Source organism: Sparus aurata, chromosome 14, assembly GCF_900880675.1.
Source record: "Sparus aurata chromosome 14, fSpaAur1.1, whole genome shotgun sequence".
Classification (NCBI taxonomy): domain Eukaryota; kingdom Metazoa; phylum Chordata; class Actinopteri; order Spariformes; family Sparidae; genus Sparus; species Sparus aurata.
Genome location: NC_044200.1, coordinates 23462505 through 23489511, shown reverse-complemented (window position 1 = coordinate 23489511; position 27007 = coordinate 23462505). Strand labels below are relative to the sequence as shown.

Here is a 27007-nt window from a genome sequence, read left to right as displayed (position 1 = left end):
ATAAATAAACAGAAATACATGTTGAAGTGTCCTTGAGGGAAATAATGAAGCAGTAATGACAGTTTAGGACAAAAGTGTTGAAATAAGTGAGAAGTAAATGTGTCAGATGTTAGTTTACAGGCTGCTGTGATTTATATTGGTTCAGCTTCATGTTCACATGATGATCAGTGAACTGTGAAGTAACTAAACATTGTGTTATTATCATTTTATGGGTAATAATTTAGTGTAATGTTTTGGGAACAAGACGACTTCATGTAATTTCTACTCTGAGCTTGGTGATGATCATTTATTCAATCAGCAGGTTTAATACTTGTTTTGGTAAACGTGTATAGTGTTGAGGTTTTATATTATTCATGTGTGTAAAGTGTTGATCTTTAATACTGAAGGCTTCAGCTTTACCTCACTTCATAATGTTTAACACATCTGGACTTACACAGCCTTTCTACAGTTCCTCACAGCTGGAATCAGTCTCAGTCGTCCCTGTAGAGATGTGTTGTACTTCTCCAGGTCCAACTCATCCAGAACCTCCTCTGACATCTGCAGCATGTAGGCCAGAGCTGAGCAGTGGATCTCAGAGAGTTTCTTCTCTGATCTGTTCTCTGACTTCAGGAACTTTTGGATCTCCTGATGGACTGAGTGGTCGTTCATCTCCGTCAGACAGTGGAAGATGTTGATGCTTCTGTCAGGAGAGATCTTATCACTGTTCATCTTCTTCAGGTTGTTGATGGCTCTCTGGATGATTTCTGGACTGTTGTCTGTCTGACCCAGCAGACCTGCTAAGAGTCTCTGGTTGGACTTCAGAGAGAGGCCATGAAGGAAGCGAACAAACAGGTCCAGGTGACCATTTTTACTGTTCAGGGATTTCTCCATGGCGCTCCTCAAGAAGTCATCCAGGGATGACTTAATGTCATCCTCACCCTCTTCATCCTCATCATACTCCTCATATCCTCTCAGGAAGTCCTCCACCACCTCTGTGTTCCTGTTGGTGTGACAGTGGAACATGTAGACTGCAGCCAGAAACTCCTGAACGCTCAGATGAACAAAGCAGTAGACTGTTTTCTGGAAGATCACACTCTCTCTTCTGAAGATCTCTGTACAAACTCCTGAGTACACCGAGGCCTCTGTGACATTAAGACCACAGCGCTCCAGGTCTTCTTGGTAGAACATGATGTTTCCTGTCTCCAGATGTTCAAACGCCAGCCTCCCCAGCTTTAGAAGAACTTCCCTGTCAGCCTCCGTCAGCTCCTGTGGACTCGTCTCACGTCCCTCATGGTACTTCTGCTTCTTCCTCTTTGTCTGAACCAGCAGGAAGTGTGAGTACATGTCAGTCAGGGTCTTGGGCAGCTCTCCTCTCTGGTCTGTAGTCAACATGTGGTCCAGAACGGTAGCAGTGATCCAGCAGAAGACTGGGATCAGACACATGATGTGGAGGCTCCTGGAGGTCTTGATGTGTGAGATGATTCTGCTGGACAGATCTTCATCACTGAACCTCCTCCTGAAGTACTCCTCCTTCTGGACGTCAGTGAAGCCTCGTACTTCTGTTACCCTGTCCACACATGAAGGAGGGATCTGATTGGCCGCTGCAGGTCGGGAAGTGATCCAGACGAGAGCCGAGGGAAGCAGCTTCCCCTGGATGAGGTTTGTCAGCAGCACGCTGACTGATGACTTCTGTGTGACATCAGACACGACCTCATGGTTGTTGAAATCCAGTGGAAGTCTGCTTTCATCCAGGCCGTCAAAGATGAAGAGAAGTTTACAGACAGCGAGCTTCTCTGCTGTGACCTTCTGTAATGTTGGATGGAAAACATGGAGCAGCCTGAGAAGACTGTACTGCTCATCTCTGATCAGGTTCAGCTCCCTGAACGACAGCAGAACCAGCAGACTGACATCTTGGTTTTCGGAGCCCTCTGCCCAGTCCAGAGTGAACTTCTGCACCGAGAAGGTTTTTCCAACTCCAGCGACGCCGTTGGTCAGAACGACTCTGATGCGTCTCTGTTGGTCAGGTGAGGCCTTAAAGATGTCGCAGCACCTGATTGGAGTTTCACTGAAGGTCTTCTTCTTGGAAGCTGTCTCAAGCTGCCTCACCTCATGTTGGGTATTAACCTCTTCACTCTGTCCCTCTGTGATGTAGAGCTCAGTGTAGATCCTGTTGAGGAGGGTTCCACTTCCTGTTCCATCACTTCCTGTTCCATCACTTCCTTCAGTCACACGTTCACATCTCCTCCTCAGACTGATCTTATGTTCATCTAAAACCTCCTGCAGAACAACATTCACTGAAAAGAGAAAAATGTTGGAGAGAATTTAACAATCTGGGATTATTTTCATGATCAATAACAATCCATCAGTATCAGAATATATAAAGTTTGAGTCTCTTCGGGTCTTTTCATTGACTTTGTGTGTAATCTAGACAATCTAGTAATTTGTCCTGGTGTTTGGTCTGAATGCCTCCGAAGTCTCTAAATAAATGTAATGACATGTAGAAGCTGAGATGTTTAAAGCAACATGATGTAACTTTTGGAGGTTAAAGCAGCAGCTTCAGAGTCATGTTGATGGTCAGGTGTGTTGTAACAGGTGAACTGTGTCTCTGTCACTTGTAGGATCACAGCCTCACATACGTGTTCACTTCAACACGTAACATTGTGATGATGTCATGAGTTGTGTTTGTAGTCAGCACCTATATTACGTCTGACAAACTGTTACACACCTGGGATTTGTTTTTACTACAGTGGTGTTGCACGCAGAAACTGTGGGGGGCGCCAAATCACACAACATGAGAATTTCTCCATAATGTGGCTTTAACATGTTGAGATGTTCAGTGTGACTTGGTACAGTTTGTCTCTGACTGTCTGTCCACAGTCCAGCTGTTGTTCTGGGTCTTACCTCCACACTGGGGACAGGAGGAGTCTCCTGGTGAAGCAGACTGGTCCCAGTATGAGATGATGCAGCGTCTGCAGAACCAGTGTCCACAGCTGGTAGAGACCGGATCCTTCAGGACGTCCTGACACCAAACACAGCAGGTGGGCTGCTTCTTCACAGAGACATGACTCCTCTTCCTCTCTCTGTGAACACATTTCTTTAGAACTACAATGATTTGATGATTGTTGTTAAAAACATCCAGATTTGGTCGACACTGTTGAGAAGCTCAGACGCTCACAGAGAAAAGTCAAAGTGTCGATACTTTCATCTTGAATTCAGCATTTAGTGTGTCATGAAAATGATGTGTGAAGATTATCTCTCAGAACAAAACGTATCAGTATCAGAAACTCGTGTTTGTCACAGAGATTATTTTCTGCAATAATCCAAAATCCAAGTCAAAAATCTGACAGGCTGTTTGTGGAGGGAGCCAGAGCGATGCTAACTTCAGGGTTAGCCTACAAACATACGTCATGGTTCTACCATCTATTTCATCCTGCTGAGATTTGTTAGTGTCCTCCAGGATCTGACTGAGTTCAGACATGTTAGTGTTCAGGAGACTTTCAAAGACTTTATGTTAGTGTTTCTTCAGTCCTGGAGCCTGATGTTACTCTACAGCAAAACATTACCAGCAAACACTGAATGAGTTGTCTCAGTGCTCTTACTTTGTGTCTGATGGTCCAGGTTCACTACTGAAGTCTGGAGGATAACCTTTGGACTGGTCACTCTTCATAGACGGACAGATGGATCCTGGAGGTTCTGCTCTCTGTCTGCTGGACTGAACTCTGCAAACACCAACATGTTTTTATTCACATCACATGAATCCTTCATCAATAAAGTGATTTAAGAAGCTCTACATATACAAACTGCTGCTGCTGTCCATAAAAAGGAGGTTTAAAAGTTTCTGTTTGTCCTCTTAGATCAGATTACAGATTTATAGCAGACACACAGAGGAACATGAGGCGGGAAAAGTCTCAACTATGGACACAAAAGACTTTTTAGTGGAAATCTGAATACATGAACACAAAATCAACACAACAAACATCATCATCACTGAAACATGAGTCATATAAATGAGTTAGTATCAGTCGTCTTACTTTGTGTCTGATGGTCCAGGTTCAGTACTGAAGTTTATAGGTTTATCATTGGACCAGTCACTCTTCACAGACGGACAGATGGATCCTGGAGGTTCTACTCGGTCCAACTCTTCCTCCACACAAACACTCATCTTCAGGTCTGAGAGGTGAAACATGAACTGTGAGGCCATTCAAGAACTGAGGATACATTTCAAGTATAGAAGAAAACTAAAAACAGGATTGATTTTTTTCATGAAACTCTTGTAATCTTATAGAACACACTTTAAAGTTAACATGTTCAGTATTTGCTGATCTTAAACATGTAAGAATTAAAATATTTAATCTGAAAAACGATATAGAAACTGAAGACTGTCAACTCTGTTAGAGACAAATTGGGTCAAATATATGTAATAAACAAATGTACTACAATTCAAAACCCCGTCTGCCTTAAGAGAACTTTTGTCTCTACACCCATTAATTCAACTTTTAGTCTAATAAGACTGAGACTTTTTGTTTTGCAGTAAAAATATCAACACATTCAACTGAAAAGTTGCCAAGACCGCAACCACCATTTATGTATATATATATATACATCCATCCCCCGCACTTTTGAAAAGCTTGCTATACCTCTCTATTGTGTGTGTTTTGGGGTTTGTGTCGTTTTGGTTCTGCATCGTTTCTTTGTTTGCAACGTTTGCCGTTACTGCGCATTTGCCCTTGTCGGCCACCGTACTTATGTGACCTCTGTAGGAAACTGATTTTCCCGATACCATTCATTGTGACAACTTTTGTACTGATACCTCTCAGTGTGACAACTTCATTTCTGATACCTGTCAGTGTGATAATTTTTTTCCTGATACCTTTCAGTGTGACAACTTAATTTCTGATACCTTTCAGTGTGATAATTTTTTTCCTGATACCTTTCAGTGTGATAATTTTTTTCCTGATACCTTTCAGTGTGACAATTTTTATCCTTAGGTATTTCAGTGTGACAATTTTTTTTTCTTAGGCCTTTTGGTCCGATGACTACTTTTTATGTGGCTGTTGGGTGCGAGTGTGACAGAGCTTTTCCTGAGATGTTAGACCTTTTCATCTGAGGTCTGACGCTGAAGCCTGATCCTGAGGATGTCCTAAAATGTACACCGTATGCCTGGCTGAGCAGAGACAGCTGACATCTCTATCATCTATTTACAGAAGCCTGTTGCACTTCATATTGTTAAGCTTACTTAGAAGGTGGGCGGCTTACTTAAGGCACGCTCCTCAATTCTTAACTATAAGTTATATTTTATCAAGAAATGGGTATTTATAATTAACGATGAACTGATGAATAACAGTTTGCAAGAGCTGCCATGAGTTCAGATTTACTTTAAGCTTTAATGTTTCCATCTGTATCAGAAAACTTTACAGCAGAACAGGCTTTTATTTTGCGTTACAGTGGGGTTAGATCAGAAAGAGAACATCGCCCTTCTAAAGTCCTGAAGTTTAACGTTATAGGACTATAGAACCAAAGTGTTACAATAAAAAACTTTAAATTAAAATGTGTAAAAAAAATAATGCATACATAATGGAGTGTACCTTTAAGAAACAACAACCAAAGAACTTTTCTCTTTTTTCCTACCTGTGACTAACTGTATAGTAGAGCCTGACCGATTTATAAAACAGATCCATCCATCCATCCATCCATTTTCTTCCGCTTATCTGGGGCCGGGTCGCGGGGGCAGTTGCCTGAGCAGGGACACCCAGACTTCCCTCTCCCCGGATACTGCCTCCAGCTCTTCCGGGAGGACCCCAAGGCGTTCCCAGGCCAGCTGAGTGACATAGTCACACCAGCGTGTCCTGGATCTTCCTTGGGGTCTCCTCCCGGAGGGACATGCCAGGAACACCTCCCGAGGGAGGCGTCCCGGGGGCATCCGAAACAGATGCCCGAGCCACCTCAGCTGGCTCCTCTCGATGTGGAGGAGCAGCGGCTCTACTCTGAGCTCCTCCCGGGTGACAGAGCTCTTCACCCTATCTCTAAGGGAGCGCCCTGCCACCCTGCGGAGGAAACTCATTTCGGCCGCTTGTATCCGGGATCTTATTCTTTCGGTCATGACCCAAAGTTCATGGCCATAGGTGAGGGTCGGAACGTAGATTGACTGGTAAATCGAGAGCTTCGCCTTTCGGCTCAGCTCTCTCTTCACCACGACAGACCGATACAAAGACCGCATTACTGCGGCCGCTGCACCGATCCGTCTGTCAATCTCACGCTCCGTCCTTCCCTCACTCGTGAACAAGACCCCAAGATACTTAAACTCCTCCACTTGAGGCAGGAACTCTCCTCCCACCTGGAGGGAGCAGGCAACCTTTTTTCGGTCGAGAACCATGGCCTCGGATTTGGAGGTGCTGATTCTCATCCCAGCCGCTTCACACTCGGCTGCAAACCGCCCCAGGGCATGCCGGAGGTCCCGGCCCGAAGGAGCCAACAAGACCACATCATCCGCGAAAAGCAGAGATGAGATCCATTGGCTCCCGAACCAGATCCCCTCTGGCCCGTGACTGCGCCTAGAAATTCTGTCCATAAAAGTAATGAACAGAACCGGTGACAAAGGGCAGCCCTGCCGGAGTCCAACATGCACTGGGAACAGGTCTGACTTACTGCCGGCAATGCGAACCAGGCTCCTGCTCCGGCAGTACAGGGACCGCACGGCCCTTAACAGAGGGCCTCTGACCCGTACTCCCGGAGCACCCCCCACAGTATGCCACGAGGGACACGGTCGAATGCCTTCTCCAAGTCCACAAAACACATGTGGACTGGTTGGGCAAACTCCCATGAACCCTCGAGCACCCTGCGGAGGGTATAGAGCTGGTCCAGTGTTCCACGGCCAGGACGAAAACCGCATTGTTCCTCCTGGATCCGAGGTTCGACTATTGGCCGAATTCTCCTCTCCAGTACCCTGGAATAGACTTTCCCGGGGAGGCTGAGGAGTGTGATCCCCCGATAGTTGGAGCACACCCTCCGGTCCCCCTTTTTAAATAGGGGGACCACCACCCCGGTCTGCCAGTCCAGAGGCACTGTCCCCGACTGCCACGCGATGCTGCAGAGACGTGTCAGCCAAGACAGCCCCACAACATCCAGAGACTTGAGGTACTCAGGGCGGACCTCATCCACCCCCGGTGCTTTGCCACTGAGGAGCTTACGGACTACCTCAGTGACTTCGGCTTGGGTGATGGATGGGTCAACCTCTGAGTCCCCAGCCTCTGCTTCCTCTATGGAAGGCGTGTCAGTGAGATTGAGGAGATCCCCGAAGTATTCCTTCCACCGCCCGACGATGTCCCCAGTCGAGGTCAACAGCTCCCCACCTCCACTGTAAACAGTGTTGGTGGAGGACTGTTTCCCTCTCCTGAGGCGCCGGATGGTTTGCCAGAATTTCTTCGAGGCCGACCGGTAGTCCTTCTCCATGGCCTCCCCGAACTCTTCCCAGACCCGAGTTTTTGCTTCCGAGACTGCCCGTGCTGCCGCACGCTTGGCCTGCCGGTACCCGTCAACTGCCTCAGGATTCCCCCGGGCCAGCCAGGCCCGGTAGGACTCCTTCTTCAGCTTGACAGCAACCCTTACTTCCGGGGTCCACCACCGGGTTCGAGGATTGCCGCCGCGACAGGCACCGGAGACCTTGCGGCCACAGCTCCGGACAGCTGCGTCAACAATGGAGGTGGAGAACATGGTCCATTCGGACTCTATGTCCCCAGCCTCCCTCGGGATCTGGTCAAAGCTCTCCCGGAGGTGGGAGTTAAAGATCTCCCTGGCAGAGGGATTGCCAAACGTTCCCAGCAGACCCTCACGATACGTTTGGGCCTGCCAGGTCTGTCCAGCTTCCTCCCCTGCCAGCGGATCAGACTCACCACCAGGTGGTGATCAGTTGACAGCTCAGCCCCTCTCTTCACCCGAGTGTCCAAGACATACGGCCGGAGGTCAGATGACACGACCACAAAGTCGATCATTGATCTCCGGCCTAGGGTGTCCTGGTGCCACGTGCACATATGGACACCCTTATGCTTGAACATGGTGTTCGTTATGGACAAACTGTGACTAGCACAGAAGTCCAGTAACAAAACACCACTCGGGTTCAGATCGGGGAAGCCGTTCCTCCCAATCACACCCCTCCAGGTAACACTGTCATCGCCCACGTGGGCGTTGAAGTCCCCCAGGAGAACGACGGAGTCCCCGGTTGGAGCACTCTCCAGTACCCCTCCCAGGGACTCCAAGAAGGCCGGGTACTCTGCACCGCTGTTCGGCCCATAAGCCGAGACAACGGTGAGAGCCCTATCCCCAACCCGAAGGCGCAGGGAAACGACCCTCTCGCTCACCGGGGAGAACTCCAACACATGGCGGCTGAGCTGGGGGGCTATAAGCAAGCCCACACCAGCTCGCCGCCTCTCACCGCGGGCAACTCCAGAGTGGAAGAGAGTCCAGCCTCTCTCAAGGAGTTGGGTTCCAGAGCCCAGGCTGTGCGTGGAGGTGAGCCCGACTATTTCTAGTCGGTACCGCTCAACCTCCCGCACCAGCTCAGGCTCTTTCCCCCCCAGTGAGGTGACATTCCATGTCCCCATGGCTAGAGTCACCATCCGGGGATCGGGCCGCCGGGGCCCCCGCCCACAACCGTGACCCAGATCCCTCTGCACCGGCCCCTTCTGAACCCTCCCGCGAGTGGTGAGCTCACGGGAGGGTGGGCCCACGTTACTCGTTCGGGCTGCGCGCGGCCGGGTCCCGTGGGCAGAGACCCGGCCACCAGGCGCTCGCCTGCGAGCCCCAACCCCAGGCCTGGCTCCAGGGTGGGGCCCCGGTGACGCCGATCCGGGCGACGTGCACGTCCTTGGTAATATAACTTTCATCAGGGGCGAGTGAACCGATCTTAGTCTGACCCGTCACCTAGGACCTGTTTGCCTTGGGAGACCCTACCAGGGGCATTAAGCCCTGGACAACATAGCTCCTAGGATCATTCGGGTGCTCAAAACCCTCCACCATGATAAGGTGCCGGTTCAAGGAGGACAGATATTTTATGCAATTCATTTTATAACTGTGAATAGATTCAGCACAAAACAGAAAATTACACTTCATTATTTTATGTTAAATCAAGCTGAAAGTCTGAATCAGGAGCCGCAGACAGACAATCACTGCTGGGTTGATGGTTGTTAAAGTTAATATTTTACTTATATTATTTAAATACACATTTAACATTATTGTAGTAGGAGTTTAATATAATTATTATAATTATAAAAATCTGATTCAATAAAGTCTTTTTTCTTTTTAAATAACAAAGGTTTATTGGGGAGACGGAAAATGTATCTCCAATTCTAGAACGACCCGGTGAGCTCAGAACACAAGAATCCGGAAACCCAACCACACACACACACACACACACACACACACACACACACACACTCCCTCTTCCTCTCTCTGCAACGTCTTCCATTGTTGTTGTTAAAAAAAGAAGGTGCTCACCTCCCTGCCGAATAAACCAGCAGAGACCAGCACCAGAACACAACATATAAGACCAGCACATGTTGTGTTCTGGTGCTGGTCTCTGCTGGTTTTCAGACCGGAGTGTAAGCAAGATGGAGTGACAGCGGGGACAGCCAATCACACAAGAAACAGCACAGCCAATCAGGAGCTTGTGGGCGGGTCTAAACGAAAAACGGACTTCAGCTTGACCGGAAGTTTTCCGCCTAACATTGTTTTTGGACGGTAAAAAGTGCAGCGGACATGTTCCCTGTGTCCCCCAAATTACGGCCGTAGTTCCAGTAGTTTGAATGTGTATTATTCAGCCTATCAGGACTTTGTGTCCACAGAAGAATCAAAGTGTTGACTTTATTCTAACATGTGTTTCCTCTACAGTCCACAGAGACTAAACTGACTCACACTCTCACAGTAACATCACAAACACCTTGTTTTAACACTCACCTGCCTCACACTTTAGTCTTCCTCCTCCGTCTTCTTCTGTCTGTTCTGCTCTCAACATGGAGTCTGACGGACTGAACACTTTCACTTTCAGCCTCTCTTCCTGTTGGTCAGTCTGGATCACATGATCACTGTTGCTCCTCGGGGTTCTGAGTTCGGAGCTTTGTGGGTCTGAAGCAGTGGTTCCCAACCTGTTTTTTCTTGTACCCTCTGAGCCTTGTTGTCACACCATGAGTCCCCCTCACTCATGAGTGTTGATGATTCTCCAAAAGTGGTCATATGAAACGTTACACAACTGATAATTACATGAAAATCATTTGATTTCATCTCCTCAATTTGAACATTTAATTATCCTGCATTTATTTTATTTTTAACTCAAATTAAACGTAAGAATGAATAATATGTTTGCCTTAAAAATAAATAAGTAATGTAAATAAACAGATAAGAAATCTTAATAAATAATAAAGGCCTTTTTATGTAAAACTCTTTAACATTTAACACAAAAAATGAAACTGTTGAATAAGTCCCCTTTAAACAGGCATTTAGACTTTAAAAATCAGGAACAAAACACTTAATAAAAATAAGATTCAGACTCACTGTAGGAATCCTTTTCATCAGTCATCTGAGCTTTAATGAGACACTTCTTGCATGTCTTCCCTGAGCTTTGATAGTTCTGGGGGCAGAGTGGAAACAGCTGTTCTTAGGCTGCTCTCCACATTCAGTCTGTTCCTCTGCTTGGTTCTGATGTGTGTCAAAGCTGAGAAGCTCACCTCACACATACAAGCTGAACCAAAAGGCAAAAGTTCAATCAGTGCATGTTTTCCCCGTTCAGCATATTCCTTCTCCACACCACACCAAAACTCAGTCAATGTCTTCTCAGCATTTGCCATTTTCAGCCCCTGCTCAGAGGATGAATCCATCAGATGCTCCTGCAGCCTTGCAGGAAGGTTGTTGCTGCTCTCACTCACAAAGAACGGCTTCCTCACCCAATCCAGTCTTTGTGACTTTGCTTCAATGTCCTGAAAGTACTCGCTGAAATCAGTGCTGAGTTTGGACAGATGTGATTGCACCAGATGTGCATCAAGTAGTGGGAAACAGCTCACGTCTCCCTCATCACATTTCCTCTCCCATAGTTTGAGCTTTTTTGTGAATCCTTGAACTTTGTCATACATGTTCAGGATGTGTGACTCCTTACCCTGAAGTGATAGGTTGAGCTGGTTAAGGTTGGTAAACACATCAGCGAGCTATGCCAGGCGCGCCACCCACTTGTCGTCCTCAAACACCGCAGCAAGAGGATGCAGACGCTCCGTCAAAAACACACAAACTTCACTGTGAAGTTCATAAAGTCTCAGCAGTGTTTTCCCACGAGTCAGCCAGCGGACGTCTGTGTGCAGCAACAGCTGTTCGTGCTCCGCGCCACTCATGAAAAAGACTTTGAAACAGTCTGTGATTCAGTAGCCGGGATTGGATGAAACTGATCACCTTCACAGCATCATCCATAACAGCACTTAACTCAGGGCTCGTTCTCTTACCAGCCAGTGCTTCACGATGAATGATACAATGCATCCATTTAATGTCGGGATTTACCTTTTTGTCGTGTCCAAGCAGTCCCTTCATGTTTCCCGCCATCGCAGCCGCGCCATCAGTACAGATGTGGCTGCAGGTTTACACTGCAGATCATGCTCTTTGAAAAAGCTGTCTATAACCTGGAAGATTTCTTCCCCGGTGGTCTTTCCTGGCAGCGTTTTGCAGAATAAAATATGCTCGTTTCTGTCCGACACATGTTTGTAAGGAACGAAGGCCAGGAGCTGAGCCTCTCCACTCACATCTGTCATCTCATCCAGCTGCAAAGCCAACTGACCGGCTTCTTTTATTTTGTTCACCACTTGTCCGATAACATTAACGGACATATCACTGATTTGACGGGACACGTGTTGTTCGAGAGGGGAACTTTCTTCAGTGCGTCGGCTGCTTTCCTGTCAATCATGATTTCATCCAAATCAGTTTCTGCAGGGAGAATGAGCTCTTCCACAACAGACTGAGGCTTTTTTGATTTAGCCACAAGTAGAGATACGGCGTAAGATGCCTCCAGTGCTTTGGTTGACACATGTTTGGCTTTCATCATTACAGTCTGACCTGACTTAAATTCTGACAGCCTTCTTTTGTAAAAATCCTCAGTTTTACCTACATTTCCCGAGTGTTTGGTGCTCTGGTGTCGCTGTAGATGTTCTGGCTTCATTGAGCTATTTGTCAGAAACACTGAGGCTGCGGTGGATCCACGGACGTAGAAGTGAATCCATATAAAATATAGTTTTCACTGTGCTGCCTGGGTTTAGGTTTGGTCTCTTTCTTTCGTTTCTCGGCGGGCTCCTCTGAACGCTCTCCTGGGTCCAGAGCAACTGAACGTTTCAGCCATTTATCCATATTTGCTTGCAGGTTGGTGAGTTTTTTGGCGCGGCCTTGGCATTTATCTTAACAGTTGTGCCACAGGTTATTGTCTCCCCGGGGGAACTAATTGTGGCACACACGTACCGTTTTATTAATGGGCTAATTAAATGACTGAGGATATTTACTCATCGTCTAGGAAATAAATTAATAAATATTTCCACGTACCCCCTGTAATGTGTCCCTGGTTGGGAACCACTGGTCTAAAGTACCGAACCGTGAGTGAGTTGAGGAGCGGAGATAGATGACTAACAGCGGCATTAAAGGCGTCTCCACATGAGACTGACTGACCTCTTGTACTCGGATCTGTGTGCAGATCTACAGCTACATCTCAGTGACAACACGATATCATCAACTTTACACAAACACACACTTACAATCATGTGGAACGTTTGCCGAATTAACAAGCAGGTCCAAACAGTTAAGAATGTGTGTATACAGCATTTCACACAGTTCATACAGTTTCTCCTGACGAGGTGACGCTAGAAAATGAGCGTTTCTTTAAGGGAGTCTGGTGACTGTGAGAAGAGAATCAGGAGTAAATGGTGAAATCAGTTGAAACAGTTCAGACACAGAAGCAGAAGTTTGTTTCAGCTTCTTATTAAAATGTTCCAGTCCACCTGAAAAGTGTCATATCTCCAGTAGATGGAGCTGTTCACTCATTTTCAAGCCAGTTCATTTACTGGAAAACGTCATAAATATGTGGAGATGAGATGAGAATGAATTATAGAGAGTGCTTGATCAGCTTTATGAAGCCTTGGATATGGAGTAAGATAGCTATCAAAAAGACGTGTGCATGATTCTAACATTCATATTCGTAATGTTAAACATTTGAATATCAATAAAATTGTTGTATATAAAATTCTACTGTTATATACGTGAGTGTGAGAAATTGTTTGGGTTAGGATTGTTTTTATGTGGGTTTGAATCTAAAAGCTGTGAGTGCAAAGTCTTGTGTATACAACTCTAATTTCTACGGCTTCCAAGTCTTCACTGTGAACACGAATTCAAGGTCATGGGTACGAGTAGAAAAGTGTTGAAATGACGTCACAGAGGTCACAGGGGAAAATAATGGAACCAGGATTACCTGCCCTCTGTGAGGGGGGCGGGTCGAGAGGCCAGCTGCCGGAATCTGACCGGAATCACAAGGTCCAAAAGACTGAAACCATCCGGCAACCAGTGAAGGAAAAGAAGGAAAGAAGAAGAAGAAGAAGAAGAAGAAACAGCATTGTTTAATAATCAATAAATAGCTGAGTCAACGTGTGTTAATGTTACTCCACCTTAAATTCATCAGGGATGTTTGGAAAGTTAACGTTCGGCCTGTTCAGGTGTTATTTTAACCTGCTGGCTGTTTTCCTGCTCGTATGTCAGTTAAATGCTGTTAGTTTTCCATCAGTTTCTCCCCTTTGTAACAGGCTCGTTGTAAGCCTTTGCTTTATTGTGTCACACTTTATGTTTGTTAAAGTTTACATCAGTGTTAAAGTGCAGTTAAAGTGTATTACTGTTAATACTCCACACCTCAGCTTTCCCACATCATTCATAGGTCAAATGAATGAATCTCATCACATGTTCATTATCAGTCTATATTAGTCTTATGTATAGCACACATCAAGCATCTGTTTCTTGTTATTAAATGTAACATGCAGTGGTCACATATACTTCTCTTCTCTCTTCAGATGCACTTTAACATATTTCAGCAGCAGCAGCAGCAGCAGCCCAGTGACACAGCATCAGGACTAAAGGCTGACTGGACATCTCTTCTAACTGACACAGTGAGATGAGAGTTAGTTCACAGAGGACCAGTTCAAATAAAAAGCACTTACACATTTCCCCAAAACAAAGATGGGAGAGTGTCAACATGACTTTTGTAACAGAGTCTTAGTCAATGCTGAACAAATCAAAAGAAGCTGCTGATGCACTCCAACAGAAATGATAGCTGGCTAAACCTGCTGAAGGTTCATGAGGAGGTTGGAGGTGGTTTTGCAAAGCGGCTGACAATAGATAAGTGAGAGATGGCACTCTGAGGCTGAGAGATAATATGTTTACACAATGCCTTATTTAGATTGTATTTTTATCACTTGTTTCTGTCTTCAGTTTTTATTTGGTGTGATATGTTTGACTTAAAAGAAATAAAATATTGAATACATACATGCAGTTTCTGTGTGAGTGTATGAACATTGATTGTGAAATTGACTGCGATGCAAGACGGCGCCGGCTAAGATCTCGCCGAGGGCACCAAATTACTCAGAGCCGGCACAGATGTGCTTTATGCAAAACAGCTGGATTCAGTACTTTGGATGGTTTTTGACTTTAAAAGTCTCAGACAGAATTTTTTGTGTGAAAGATTGATCCACTACAGTTGATCTAGACACATGAAAACAAAATGGAAACACTTAGAATTTTTTGTTTTTCAGGTTTTTGCAGATGTAAAAAACAACCAAACACAAAGACATGGTACAACTAGAATGTTCTACAGAACATCGTGTTGTCAGGGAATGATTGGAAGACATTTAGGCCGTGGATCCTGTCTCCTGTTGGCATTTGGCCACATCACCTCATCCACATCACAGGCAATGTCCTCCCTTGCCAAACAACGGGGGAAATATCTCCCTGCATGTCGTATCCAACCCTGTATGGACCTCACCTCAGTGTCGCTGCATGTCTCTTCCATGGCTTGTAGAAGAGGCATGCGGGCATGTGGCTGACGGTCATAAACTTTCCAGCACCGTGCTGAAAAGAACTCCTCAACTGGATTCAAAAATGGGCTGTATGGTGGCAAGTTGAGTGCAATAAATCTATGATGGTTGGTGAACCAGTCCCGGACCAGAGCAGCCCGATGGAAACTGACATTATCCCAGATGACAACAAACTGGGGCTGCTCTGGCCCGTCCTGGACTACTGTGTCATGAAGTGTGTCCAGAAAGAGAATAATGAGGGCTGTGTTGTAGGGAGCGAGGATGGAGTGGTGATGCAGTGTCACTGTTGCCTGCTCCTCTTCTTCGTCCTCTTCCTCGTCCTGCTGCTGCTCTTACTCTCCCTCTTCCTCTTTCTGCCTCCATGTTTCCAAAGTTGGCACAAAGGAGCTGAGCTCACATCAGGTGTATTTGTAGTGCTCTGGCTGAGACTGATTGCTCTACAATTACATGTTAAATGTTTTCATGTGTGTGAGTCTGTGTGCTTTTCGCATATTAGTTGTGCTTTGTATTTTAAATAGACGTGTTTTCCCAATGATGGCATGAGATTTCCTTTTTGAACAATGTGTCTTATGTAAAAAACAGTGTGTAGTGTTTTGCAAGAAGTGTGTTGGAGAATTTCAAACACAGTGCAAAGCAGATATTGTGTTTGCAGGGTTGGTGCTGTTGTTTAGGGCATGGTCACCAAAGTTAGAGGTTGTGATGCTTTGGGCATAGCAACCACTTTTAGTGTTTAAGCATCAGGCAGAAACTGTAACTGATTGTACAATAAAGATCGGCATTAATCATTTCTTTATTAGTCTAAAATAAACTAAATTACAACGTTTTCGACATCATTATTTAAGGATTTTGATAAAGTATTAGTTCAGTTCAGAAAACTTTATTTATCCCATACGAGCAATTCAGTTTACAGCTCCCAGTTATATTAAGTTAGAAAAGAAAGAAAGAAAAAACAAAACAAAACAAAACGAACAAGACATACAACAATCATTCATTAGACACACAACTCTCAGTTATCAGTAAATCAGTTTAACTCATGGTTCCCAACAGCGATTTCATGTACCTGTGCAATATACAAGTAAATAAATAAATAACAAGCACAACCCTACTCATTAAAATTGGCATTCATCAACCTAATAACTGAAGGGATAAAAGAATTTGAGTAGTGATTTGTCTTCCTCAGGGGGGCAGAGTAGCGTCGCCCTGAGGGCATCAGAGTAAATTCACTGGACACGACATGGTCTCCCTGCTTCAGGATGCATTTTGCTTTCTGGACCACACGTTTTTTCCAGAGCACACTCAGATCTGATAACTGGACTCCAATCATTTTGGAGCAGACTCTAACGATCTGATTAAGACTGTTTTTGTCCTTCACTGACAGACCATTAAACCAACAAACGAAAGAGAACGTTAAGAGACTCTCAATAAAAGAATAATAAAAGGAACATAAAATGGTTTTAGAAACACTAAAAGAATTTAGTTTCCGCATCAGGTGGATTCGTTGTTGTCCCCGTTTGACAAGTGACTCTGTGTTTCTGTCAAATTTAAGATGGGAGTCAAATATGGTTCCTAAGTATTTATAGGTTTCCACAATCTCGACTGGTTCACCATGTATCTGGCTTTTTTTAGGCTCTGCACTGTTATTTCTAAAATCAATGATCAACTCCTTTGTTTTCCTTACATGGAGATCCAAGAAGTTATCATCGCACCATTTAATAAAATCATTTCGAGCCAAGCCATGATCCAGCTGTGTATCCTGAAGAAGAGACAGCAGAGCAGTGTCATCAGAGAATTTGACCAAGTGACTGTGAAGCTCTACAGCTGTCTGTGTATGTAATAAAAAGTCATGTTGAGAGCACACAGCCTTGAGGGGAACCAGTGCTACAAGTGATGGGGGTAGACATGTGGTCATTAACAAAGACACGCTGCACTCTGTCTGTTAAAAAGTTTAAGAACAACAATAAGATCTGATCTGGGAGCATAAAATAAGAGGCTAGCCGTTCAATTAAAATGTGGGGCTGCATCTTATTAAAAGCGGAAGAAAAATCAGCAAATAAAAGTCTCACATGGGATTTGGGTTTTTCAAGGTGCTTTAGTATCTAAAATGAAAAGTTTTGCATCATTAACACCTTTCCCAGCTTGATAAGCAAACTGCAGTGGATCTAATCTGCCATCAATTAAGGAGACCACATTTTCTTTTAAGATTTGTTCAAAGTTTTTCATCACAAGAGATGTCAGTGCCACTGGTCTGAAGTGGTTAAAATCTATTGGATGATTTATCTTTGGCACTGGGATAATAGTGGATGTCTTCCATAATTGGGGCAGGTACCCACTCCCTGCGCACATCTGAAAGAGTACTGTGAACACCTCACTGAGTTGGTCTGCACAGTGACGCAAAGTGCGTCCACAGATGCCATCAGGACCGGCTGCCTTCCTGATATTCACCTTTTTGAACAGAGAAGCAACTTTCCTTTCTGCGATGGCAATTCCATTTTCAGGTTTTAAAGACATCCTCAATGTAGAGATCTTGCATAAAAAATCAGACCTTTCAAAAGGAGAAAAAAAGGAATTAAAAGCATTGGGCAGGTCAGCATCATTTACACCACTAATAGTTGTGAGCTGCCTGGTTTGGCCAGAGTTCTGGTTTATGGATGCCATCTGTTTTATCCCTTGCCAGGCAGCTCTAAGGTCACCACTGCAGTACTGTTCCTCTATTTTGTCCCTGTACTGAATTTTGGCTTTCCTTATTTCGTTCCTCACTTCTCTGGAGACAGCTTTTTTCTCCAGAGGGTCACCAGTGTAAAAAATCTTTTTCTTCTTATTGATTACAGCGTTGAGTTCTTTAGTCACCCAGGGTTTGTTATTTGGGTACATGACAACAGTTTTAGATGGAATTATAGAGTCTACACAGAAATTGATGTATGATGAAACAGCATCACATAGATCATTCATATCATCACAACCATCATAGAAACACTGCCAATCCGTGCACTCAAAGCATGCTTGAAGAGAGGTAATGCCGTCTTCAGACCAGCTCTTGACAGTTGTCTCCTTTCTGTCCACACGTCTGAAGCTGGGTTTATATACAGGCATCAGGTACACTCCGTTGTGATAAGAAGCTCCCAGTGAGGGCATTGGCATTGATGTGTATGCTCCTTTTACTGTACCATAGCACAGATCGATTATAGTGCTCTTCTGTGTAGTGGAGCAGGTCACATACTGTTCATGTGTTCTTAAGACCGTGTTCAGTTTGCAATGGTTCAAATCACCAAGAACAAATGTTGGTGCGTCTGGGCAGACAGCATCCAGCCTGCTCATTACGTCAGCGATCAGCTGAGCAGCGGCAGTAGCGTTGGCTCGCGGATGGATGTACACCAGTGTGTAAAACAGTTGTTGAAACTCACGCGGCAGATAAAAGGGGCGAAGAGAGATTGTCAACAATTCTGGATCAGTTGTGCACATTCTTTCTCTGACCTTCACTGTATTACAGAACCTCTCGTTGACGTAAAAACACACTCCTCCTCCTCCTCCTCGGCTTTTTCCGGTAATCTCCGGAGACCGGTCCAGGCGAATCGGAATTCTGAACCCGCTGAGTGAGAAGTCCTCATCCCGGTCCGAGTCACTGAGCCAAGATTCAGTGAAGGCGAGGAGACAGGTTTCCTTGATTTCTTTCTTGAGCTTGGCCCATACTTCAAGTTCATCTAGCTTGTTCTTGATAGACTGAACATTTGCCAACAAAACTGTAGGGAGTGGGGGTCATTTGCGCCGATCGCTCAGCCTGAGAGTCTTTATTCTCCGCCGCAGACCACCTCTTTTTCCCCTTTTCCTGGTCCTTACGATCGGCTTGCATATCTCCCTCGGGATACTGGCTGATATCTCTCCAGCTGCTGAAGTCCGCAGGGATAGCAGAAACTCCCGGCTCAGAGTAGCCCTCCCCGGTGCGCCATGTTCTGCTCCATGACAGAAAGAGACGCTAAGTAAAAGTAGTAGCGTTGCCGCGTAAAAAGAGATTAAAAGACCCGCAACTGTTCCCATCCGCATCGCTGATTCACTGACAGTTCATTCACACATAAAAAAAAAAGGTAAAAGGCCACTCAGAACATAGCAAACACATAGCAGACACTGGGCAGACTGCTGGGTCGCACACTGTGAAGTGCCCCCTTGTCTACTCGAAAAGTACACAGTAAAAGTACTTCATGTTATTCATGTAAGTAGTCTAGGAAGTACTAAGTTCAGCAGGTTATGAATCTTTGACTACTGATGGAAACAATGTTTGTTTGTTTTTCTCACGTCGTCTTTTACTTTGAAATCCGGAAGGATCCTTCGTGATCCCTTCAGTTTATTACCGGGAATAATGACTGTAAAAGTCTCGTATGTTTCATGGTTCTGACTGTGAGACTGCAGTCTGACCCACAGTCAGAGCGGGTTCAGTACCATTACCGTAAATGTTAGTAGATTCGCGCACTGGAAAAAAAAGGTGCGTCTGATTTGACCAAGCTAACATGAACCACGGCTGTCTGGACCGCAGTACAGAGATGTAGGTGTATTTTTGCAGAGGTTCGTCACATGTCGCGTCGCCAGGTGTGAAATAACCTGCTCGGCTGTTGTGACTCCACCTCTGTCCTCTGCTGACGTCAACCAGGACAGGTACTTAAACACACCATGAGAACCGTGGAGACTCAACCCAGCCTGCCGCTCACCTGAGGAGCAGGAAGCTGCGTCACTTGTGTTTTCTCTCTAGAATAAAAGCATGAAACACACCTGGAGGAGGTTATAAAGTGTTAGATGGACTCGTAGTGAGAGCTGAGCAGTGTCTCTTCATGTGTCAGTCAAATAAAGCTTCTGAGCTTTTTGTGTTTTGGCTGCGAAGCCTTTAAAGCTCCTCCATCTCCCGCTGTGTGAGGTGCTGCTGCGGGACTTTTCCTTCTGTTTTCTCTCCTAAATCCTTTAAAACACATCAGAAGCCACTTAAAAGAGTTCAACAGTGAGACGAGATGTTCCTTCAGACACACCATGTAAAAACTCTCCACTCATGTGAATATTTCCTCATGAATCATTTGGATTTCTGCAAACACACTCGGGTTGGTACAACCGCCACTGGCTCAGTCACTTCCCCAAACTTCCTGACACAGGCTGTGTCCTTTATACCACTGTTGTTTCCTGTTCATATATATTATAATCAGACTTTGATCAGCGTTATTATAATGAGAAATGTGTCAGAGAGAGATTCATCACTGCAGCTCCTCCACAGACTGACACACACAGCTCATTAAACTCATCTTGTCCGTGGACTTTTCTACAACACCAAGAAACTCTAATTCAAACAGGGTTTATAAAACACACCCAGCTGGGCCGAGGCTCAGGAAGCACCAATGAGCTTCATCCACTCAAATAACATGTGAACTGCACATGGAGGCTTTCTGCTGATATAAAGACACTCTGTAGTTTTAAAGAAGACACAAGAAGAGTTTTTCTGCCTGAACAAACTAAAGAATCAAACTCTCTTTGTGTTCATGACTGAACAAACTGAATCAACAAACTGACCTTAAAGGACGACACAGTTTATACTGCTTCACTGTGTTTACATGTGGCGGACCCTGCCACCTTTCTAGCTTCACACGGTGTTCTGGGATCTTATTTTCCTCTGAGAGCAGCTCGTTTATTCACTGATGGAGAAAATATGTATTTCTGAGTTTGTGTTATTAACTCATTAATAATCAGTGAGTTTGTGTTTCTTCTCTAAAACTACATATTGCCCCTTTAAAGTACTTTAAGTCACATTTTCACATACAAACTGGCCCAACGTATGTAGATGTGTCCCTGAAACAATGAGTCAGTTAATCACAGTCACTTTACAGACGATGAACCAGCAACTATATTAATCTTTATTATAAAAACATTTCATGGTTTTCAGCTCCACAGATGTGAAGATTTGCTGCTTCACCTTTTAGTCACAGGACACATTTTTTCTGCTCCGAGTTCTTTTATTTTGTAGACTTTAAGAACATTTCCTGATGAAACTGACAGACTTTCACTGAGGCAACATTTTCAGTGCCGGACTTTAACTTTGAAGAGGATCCTTTTTTCTCTTACAGAGCTGTATCAGTACTTTTACTGGAGTAAAGGATCTGAATACTTCCTCCATCACTGACAGCCGGCATATCTGTGATGCTGTTAACACACTCAGTTATGAGATACAACTAAATTAATGCAGTTTAACTTATAAATAAAGTTGTTAATGGAGCGGTGTAGTAACGAGTCCGAAAACCTGGAAGTCAGTTTGTGTTTTTGCACATCTGCTTCCCTCGTCTCAAAGTTGATGAGTTGTTGAGTTGGTTTTCAGTTTAAAGCCTGAAATAAGGTGTGTGGTTACCACAGGCTGAAGATATCTACATGTTCTGCTCTACCACATAAAATACATCAGTAAATGTCCCACAGTTTAACTATAAAGCGCTCACGTGTCTTAAAAACACACCAACACCTCCAGTAAACTTGTGGATTTCTCTGGTTTGAACATTGTTGTGATGTAAGAACACAACTCAACAACATACAGAACAAAGGTCGAGTCGTTTTTACACATTTTAATGCAGAAATGTTACATATTACATCTTTAAATCAAGCTGAACTCATTTCTGATTCCATTTAATTTGATAGCAAATGCAGTCAGAGAGAAATCCTTCACATCATGGTTCAGTTAAACCTCAGTGAGGCGACACAATGGAAACGGTGACATCTGCTGGCAGAAAGCAGCTCCAGAACATGAACGCTGGTGATAAGAACGGCTTCAACACTGACCTCAGAGGGAAAAAGCTCCACAGGTTGACTTCATGTGTGTGTTGATCACGTGATGTGTAAACCAGCAGGGTCGCACGTTAAACTGGAGTTCACTGATGCTGCAGGAAATATGATGATCAAACTGGTGTCACGTCTAAAACGTTCCCCTCAAGTTCAACGTCAGGCTGCACAAGTGACACACAGATACTGAGCTGTAACTTAATGTGTGAAAATAGTTGATTACAAATATATTTAAAGTATAAACATGTTGTAGTTGTAAATGTGTGTTTGGACTGGATGGATTTGTTTGTGTTGTTGTTAAATCCAGGGGGCAGTAGGGAGGGCAGTTAGTGGCCCCAACACATGGAGCTGGATGGTGGACTTGGTGACAGTGGAGCTGATCTCAGAGCAGTTCAGACTGCAGCACTGACAGTCATCTCCACTTGTTGTGATTGGTCCGTCAGTCACTGCTGGATGAAGCTCTCCTCTCCACTCCACCTCCCAGTAACACGGCCCAGTCAGAGCCTCTCCACCCACCAGCTGATGGTGCTGCTTCAACCTCTCTGGATCATCAGGACACAGCTGATCCTCTCAACACCTCCACCTTTATTGTTGATGATGATAAAGCTTCCACCTGATGAGAGAATGAGAGAGAGCAGAAGTGATACATGAGTGTTTCCAGAGACTCCCTCCATCAGCTGTGAGTCAGTGATATAAAGACCAGCAGGACTTCAGTCCTGTTCAGACCACAAGTGGAGCGGCTGTGTAGCGTAGCCAGCTTCCTTTCAGCTTCATGTTAACGTGTTGGAGTGAAGCTCACAGGTTTACTCTGCAGGTTTCACTCAAGTACACAGTGAAATAAACTGCAGAGAGTCCCTGAACGCATCATGGCTGCAGAAACACTTTAATGATGATTGACAGCTGTTAAAAACCAGAGTCTCAGTCACACCTGAATATTTCATCTGCTTTGAAACATTACAAATATGTAAATATGGAGTCTGTTGTAAAACATGTGGAGCAAACAAAAGACAGATGGACAGATGAATATATGATGTTAAAGCTCCTACATGTTCATACACAGACTGACAGTCAAACATCAGCTGTGGTTACTGGACTTCAGCACAGCTTCTGCTCTGTACAAACACCACATGGTTACTAAATGTAATGATGCTTCTCTGAAATCAGAGCAGTGATTTGCAGGCTTCAGTCAGACTGATCTGTATGGTGGCCCTGAAGGTCCAAACACATCAACATCTCAGATTACAGAAAAGGTGGGACAGCGTTCTTGTTTGTAATTGGACAGAACCCGAGTCCCTGTCCACAGTTTGATGTTGTTGTGAAATGTTGTTGTGTTTTGACCTTCAGGGCCACCGTAGACCTGAGAGCTGTGACACAGATCAGCTGATCAGTTCTTTAGTGTTTTAGAGAGATCACATGTGACGAATGAGGACGACTGTCTCTACACATCCTGTGATGCTGTCAGCTGTAATCCAGCTTTACTTCCTGTAGACATGAACACAACAACAACAGTCGTCTTCACATCAACTCAACACCAGAGGGCTGTACTGCGAAGCCAGTTTAGTGGGTTAGCGAGGTATGTTGAGTCTAAAGCCAGGCTTTCCTGTACTACGAAGGTGGCTCTCTTTTAACCCGGCTAGATCACCATGGTAACTTATGCTTAGCTCATAACCTGGTCCCAACCAGGTTATGTTCAGAGTTTCAGCTTAAAATCGGCTATAAAAGCGCCGCTGTTTCACTGTGTAACTCATTCGGAGATGGCGTCACCATTCATTGAGAACCCGGTGGACCTGGGAGCAAGAATAATTCGGGCAGCACTACGACGTGAGCGGCTTCTTCGAGATCGCGCTGATCCGCTGGCATTTCCTGATGAAATTCTCTATGAGCGATATAGATTTTCAGCCGAGGGAATACGGTACATTTGCTCACTTATTGAGCCGAGTGTCAGGAATGCCACTGGAAGAAGCTGTGCGCTCACTGTCGGGCAAACTGTTTGTGTAGCCCTTCGTCTTTTTTGCCATGGGAACCTACTTACATTCAGTTGGTGATGCAGAAAATCTGAGCAAGAACACACACTGACAAAATGATGGGGCAGCTTGGCTACACTTTGAATGATGTTTTTGTATTTGGCTCTAACTTGCTGCCATGTCCGACTGCTGCTTCCACATCTTAATAAAATGCAATATGAAATATTAATTAGGCCAACCTAGTATTTATTTGTCACAGATAATGAGTAAAGTTAATTATTTCTTTGATGTGGCCATGAATAAACTGATGAACTGATCAATGTTTCACCCGTTGTCGGGCAGTGTACACCCAAACACAAATCTTACAGGCTTGAGCGATTTTCACTGTCAGGAAGCTCTTTATTGTCATTGTACAGGGACAGTCGCTACATTTGCTTGTTCATCCCGACACAGTAATAAAAAAAAAAAAAAAACACCGAGCCTACGCACACTCAGCCTCGCTTTCAATAAAACACACACGCGCATTCTATTACTGAGATCAGTCAAATGTGAAAACAATATAGACATCATTCAAAAATGAAAAAAGATAGTTGTTGCTTCAGTGTATTTATTTTTTAAATGGATGAGGGTCAATATGTAAAAGTTGCACAATGTTGAGCTTTCAGAAATTAAAACACTAAGGGCTTAATATAATATTTATCTTAATATTAATCATTGTTAACTTACGCATTTACACGGTCAGCTATTTTCTGCCAGCAGCCCTCCCTCGCTCTACTGGCGGCGACAGTGTTACTTTTTGCCGTGATTGTGTCCTTGAATTCTTCATAGTCCTGCATAATAAGAATCTGCTCATCTTGAGTAAAATATGTGGCCCGGGATCGATCCATTTTCGCACGGAAGTAGAATAATATGACGTCAAACGCCCCCTTTTACATGTACGCGCGCAGAGCACAAAGCAGAGAACCGGACTTGACAAAGTAAGTTGATAACCACCGTCGCAGTACCGTTTAACTCTGTTTGGGGACTTGGGGCTTTGTTGAGGTGCATCATGAGCACAAAGCCTGGCTATGTTGAGCCCCCTTCGCAGTACAGGCCTCTGATCACAACAAGCTTCTGGCTCGTCTGATTGGCTGACTGTTCTCTCTCTGTCTTTCTGTCCAATCATGAAGCCTGTCACCGTTCTCCTCTCACAGCTTCACTGAGGAAAACAGGAAATACTGGATCTTCACTTTGATACTGACTGTGTTCAGAACAATACTGCTGAAACCAGCGTGGACTGACTCCAACCCTCTACTGACCTCAGAGTCTCCAGTCTACAGTGTGGACTGTCCTTCAGACGAGACAGCAGCTTCACGTCTGAATTGTGCAGCTTGTTGTAGCTCACGTCCAGCTCTCTCAGATGGGAGGGGTTGGACTTCAGAGCTGAGGCCAGAGAATCACAGCTGATCTTTGACAAACTGCAGCGCCACAATCTGAATAAAGAATAAATGATGAAGATAAAAATCAGTTTATAATCCAATCAGATGTGTTCAGGTTTAAATGTGCAGCTCAACATCACTGTGTCCTAATTAAGGTGCTCTGATTGTTATCAGACGATACTGGTTCTGAATAGTCTGATGGGTCTAAAAGGGCCAATCAGAAGAGCCGATCAGATAAACACAGGAGACAGTTTCTCTTTAATACATGCAGCATGGAGAGAAGAGCCACAGTGTTCTCTGCAGTCTTCCACATTGTCTTGACTTGTATACAGCAGAACAGTGGTTACATACTTTATGACAGGTGTTACCCATGCCTTCCCCAAGGCAGTGACCCTCTGATGTTTGACTGGACAATAAGTGTCATCCTAGCTGCCTTCTGTTATCATCCTCATATGAACTCCTCACCTGTTCTATCCCTGACACCTCCCCACACCTCAGGTGAAGGGGAATCTCCCCTCCTCTCACATTCTGACATCTTCTCTACCATACATTGATATTTGAATCCACAACTGTTTAATTCCCACCAGTTAGAATAGTGTGTAACTAAAGTGGGCCTGTAAAGACGGACTAGTGAGTAGATGAGTCTCCGTGTTCGCTGTGAGGACGTTTAATGTCCCCGACAACCTCTGTAGTCTCATTCAGACACTTGTTAGCAACCGCTAACTGTTTTTAACACATGAAGAGCTTCAGAATTAAACTGTGGGACATTTAATGATGGATTTTATGTTGGAGAACAAAACGTGTAAATATGTTCAGCCTGTGGTAACCACACACCTTATTTCACACATTTAACTGAAAACACATTCAACACACTCACAGACTTTGAGACGAGGGAACAGGATGTGCTAACATGCTAACATGCTAACAGATTTCTGGTGTTAGGACTACAGACTACACCTCTCTATAGGGAGGGGAAGCCCCGCCCCTTCAGGTGGACCTCATGGGACCTGATTTCAGTCAAGAAAGTGTCTGTTTGTGGTAAATAAAGTAAAATCTCATGTAGTTTTGTGTTAAACCGCTCAGTGAACTACTTCGTCTCACTCAACATACGTCACCAACGCCTCCACACAGAAGAAGGTGTGGTCATACTGACAGCTGCAGTTATGTGAAAGGAGAGTTGGTCAGTTCTGTGAGCTTCTGATATTCAGGACGACTCTACAAGGTTTCAGTCAGCGTTAAACCAGACGTCACTTAACGACTGTTGGCTGTGTCGTCTTTATAATCACATATTTTCACAGTCTTACATTTTATTAGTTTTATGACAAACTGAGACTTTCTTGAGAAACTGTTTCTTTAAAACTGACAAACATCATATGTGAGATTCATGACACAATTCAAACCAGAGCAGAAAAGTATTTGTCACATTTTTTCTGAAATAAGGTCCCAGGTGGTCGAGCAGAGGGGGCGTGGCTTCACCTCTCTATTGTGGATCATCATCATAGTGACATCATCCTGTCAACACAACATTCACCCACCTGTTCACATCAACACACATTAATAACTACAATTATACCATGGTCTGGGGGAATACTCGATTCTGATTGGCTGCAGGGTGTCCTTTAACCCCTGATATATGGACACCTACTAAGTAGTTCCAGTCAAATTGACTGTTCACCGCTGTAAATCAATGCGCTAGCTGGCGTATCAATCTGTATATTATATTTCCAACACTGAGTGCAGTCCGTCAGTCCTTCAGTGTCTTATCCTC

General features: G+C 44.6%; 1 protein-coding gene across 1 annotated transcript in view; it reads right to left on the bottom strand.

The window, feature by feature from the left end:
• The window catches only part of LOC115595356 (NACHT, LRR and PYD domains-containing protein 12-like), a gene marked incomplete at its 5' end in the record, with an annotated part of 104119 nt that extends 100011 nt beyond the window's left edge, over window positions 1-4108 (bottom strand). Inside the window, 5 exon segments of the mRNA XM_030439738.1 lie at window positions 434-2273; window positions 2823-2880; window positions 2882-3059; window positions 3579-3698; window positions 4011-4108. Of these exon segments, the coding sequence (XP_030295598.1) occupies window positions 434-2273; window positions 2823-2880; window positions 2882-3059; window positions 3579-3698; window positions 4011-4108 (2294 nt within the window).
• Window positions 4109-27007: the final 22899 nt, after the last annotated feature.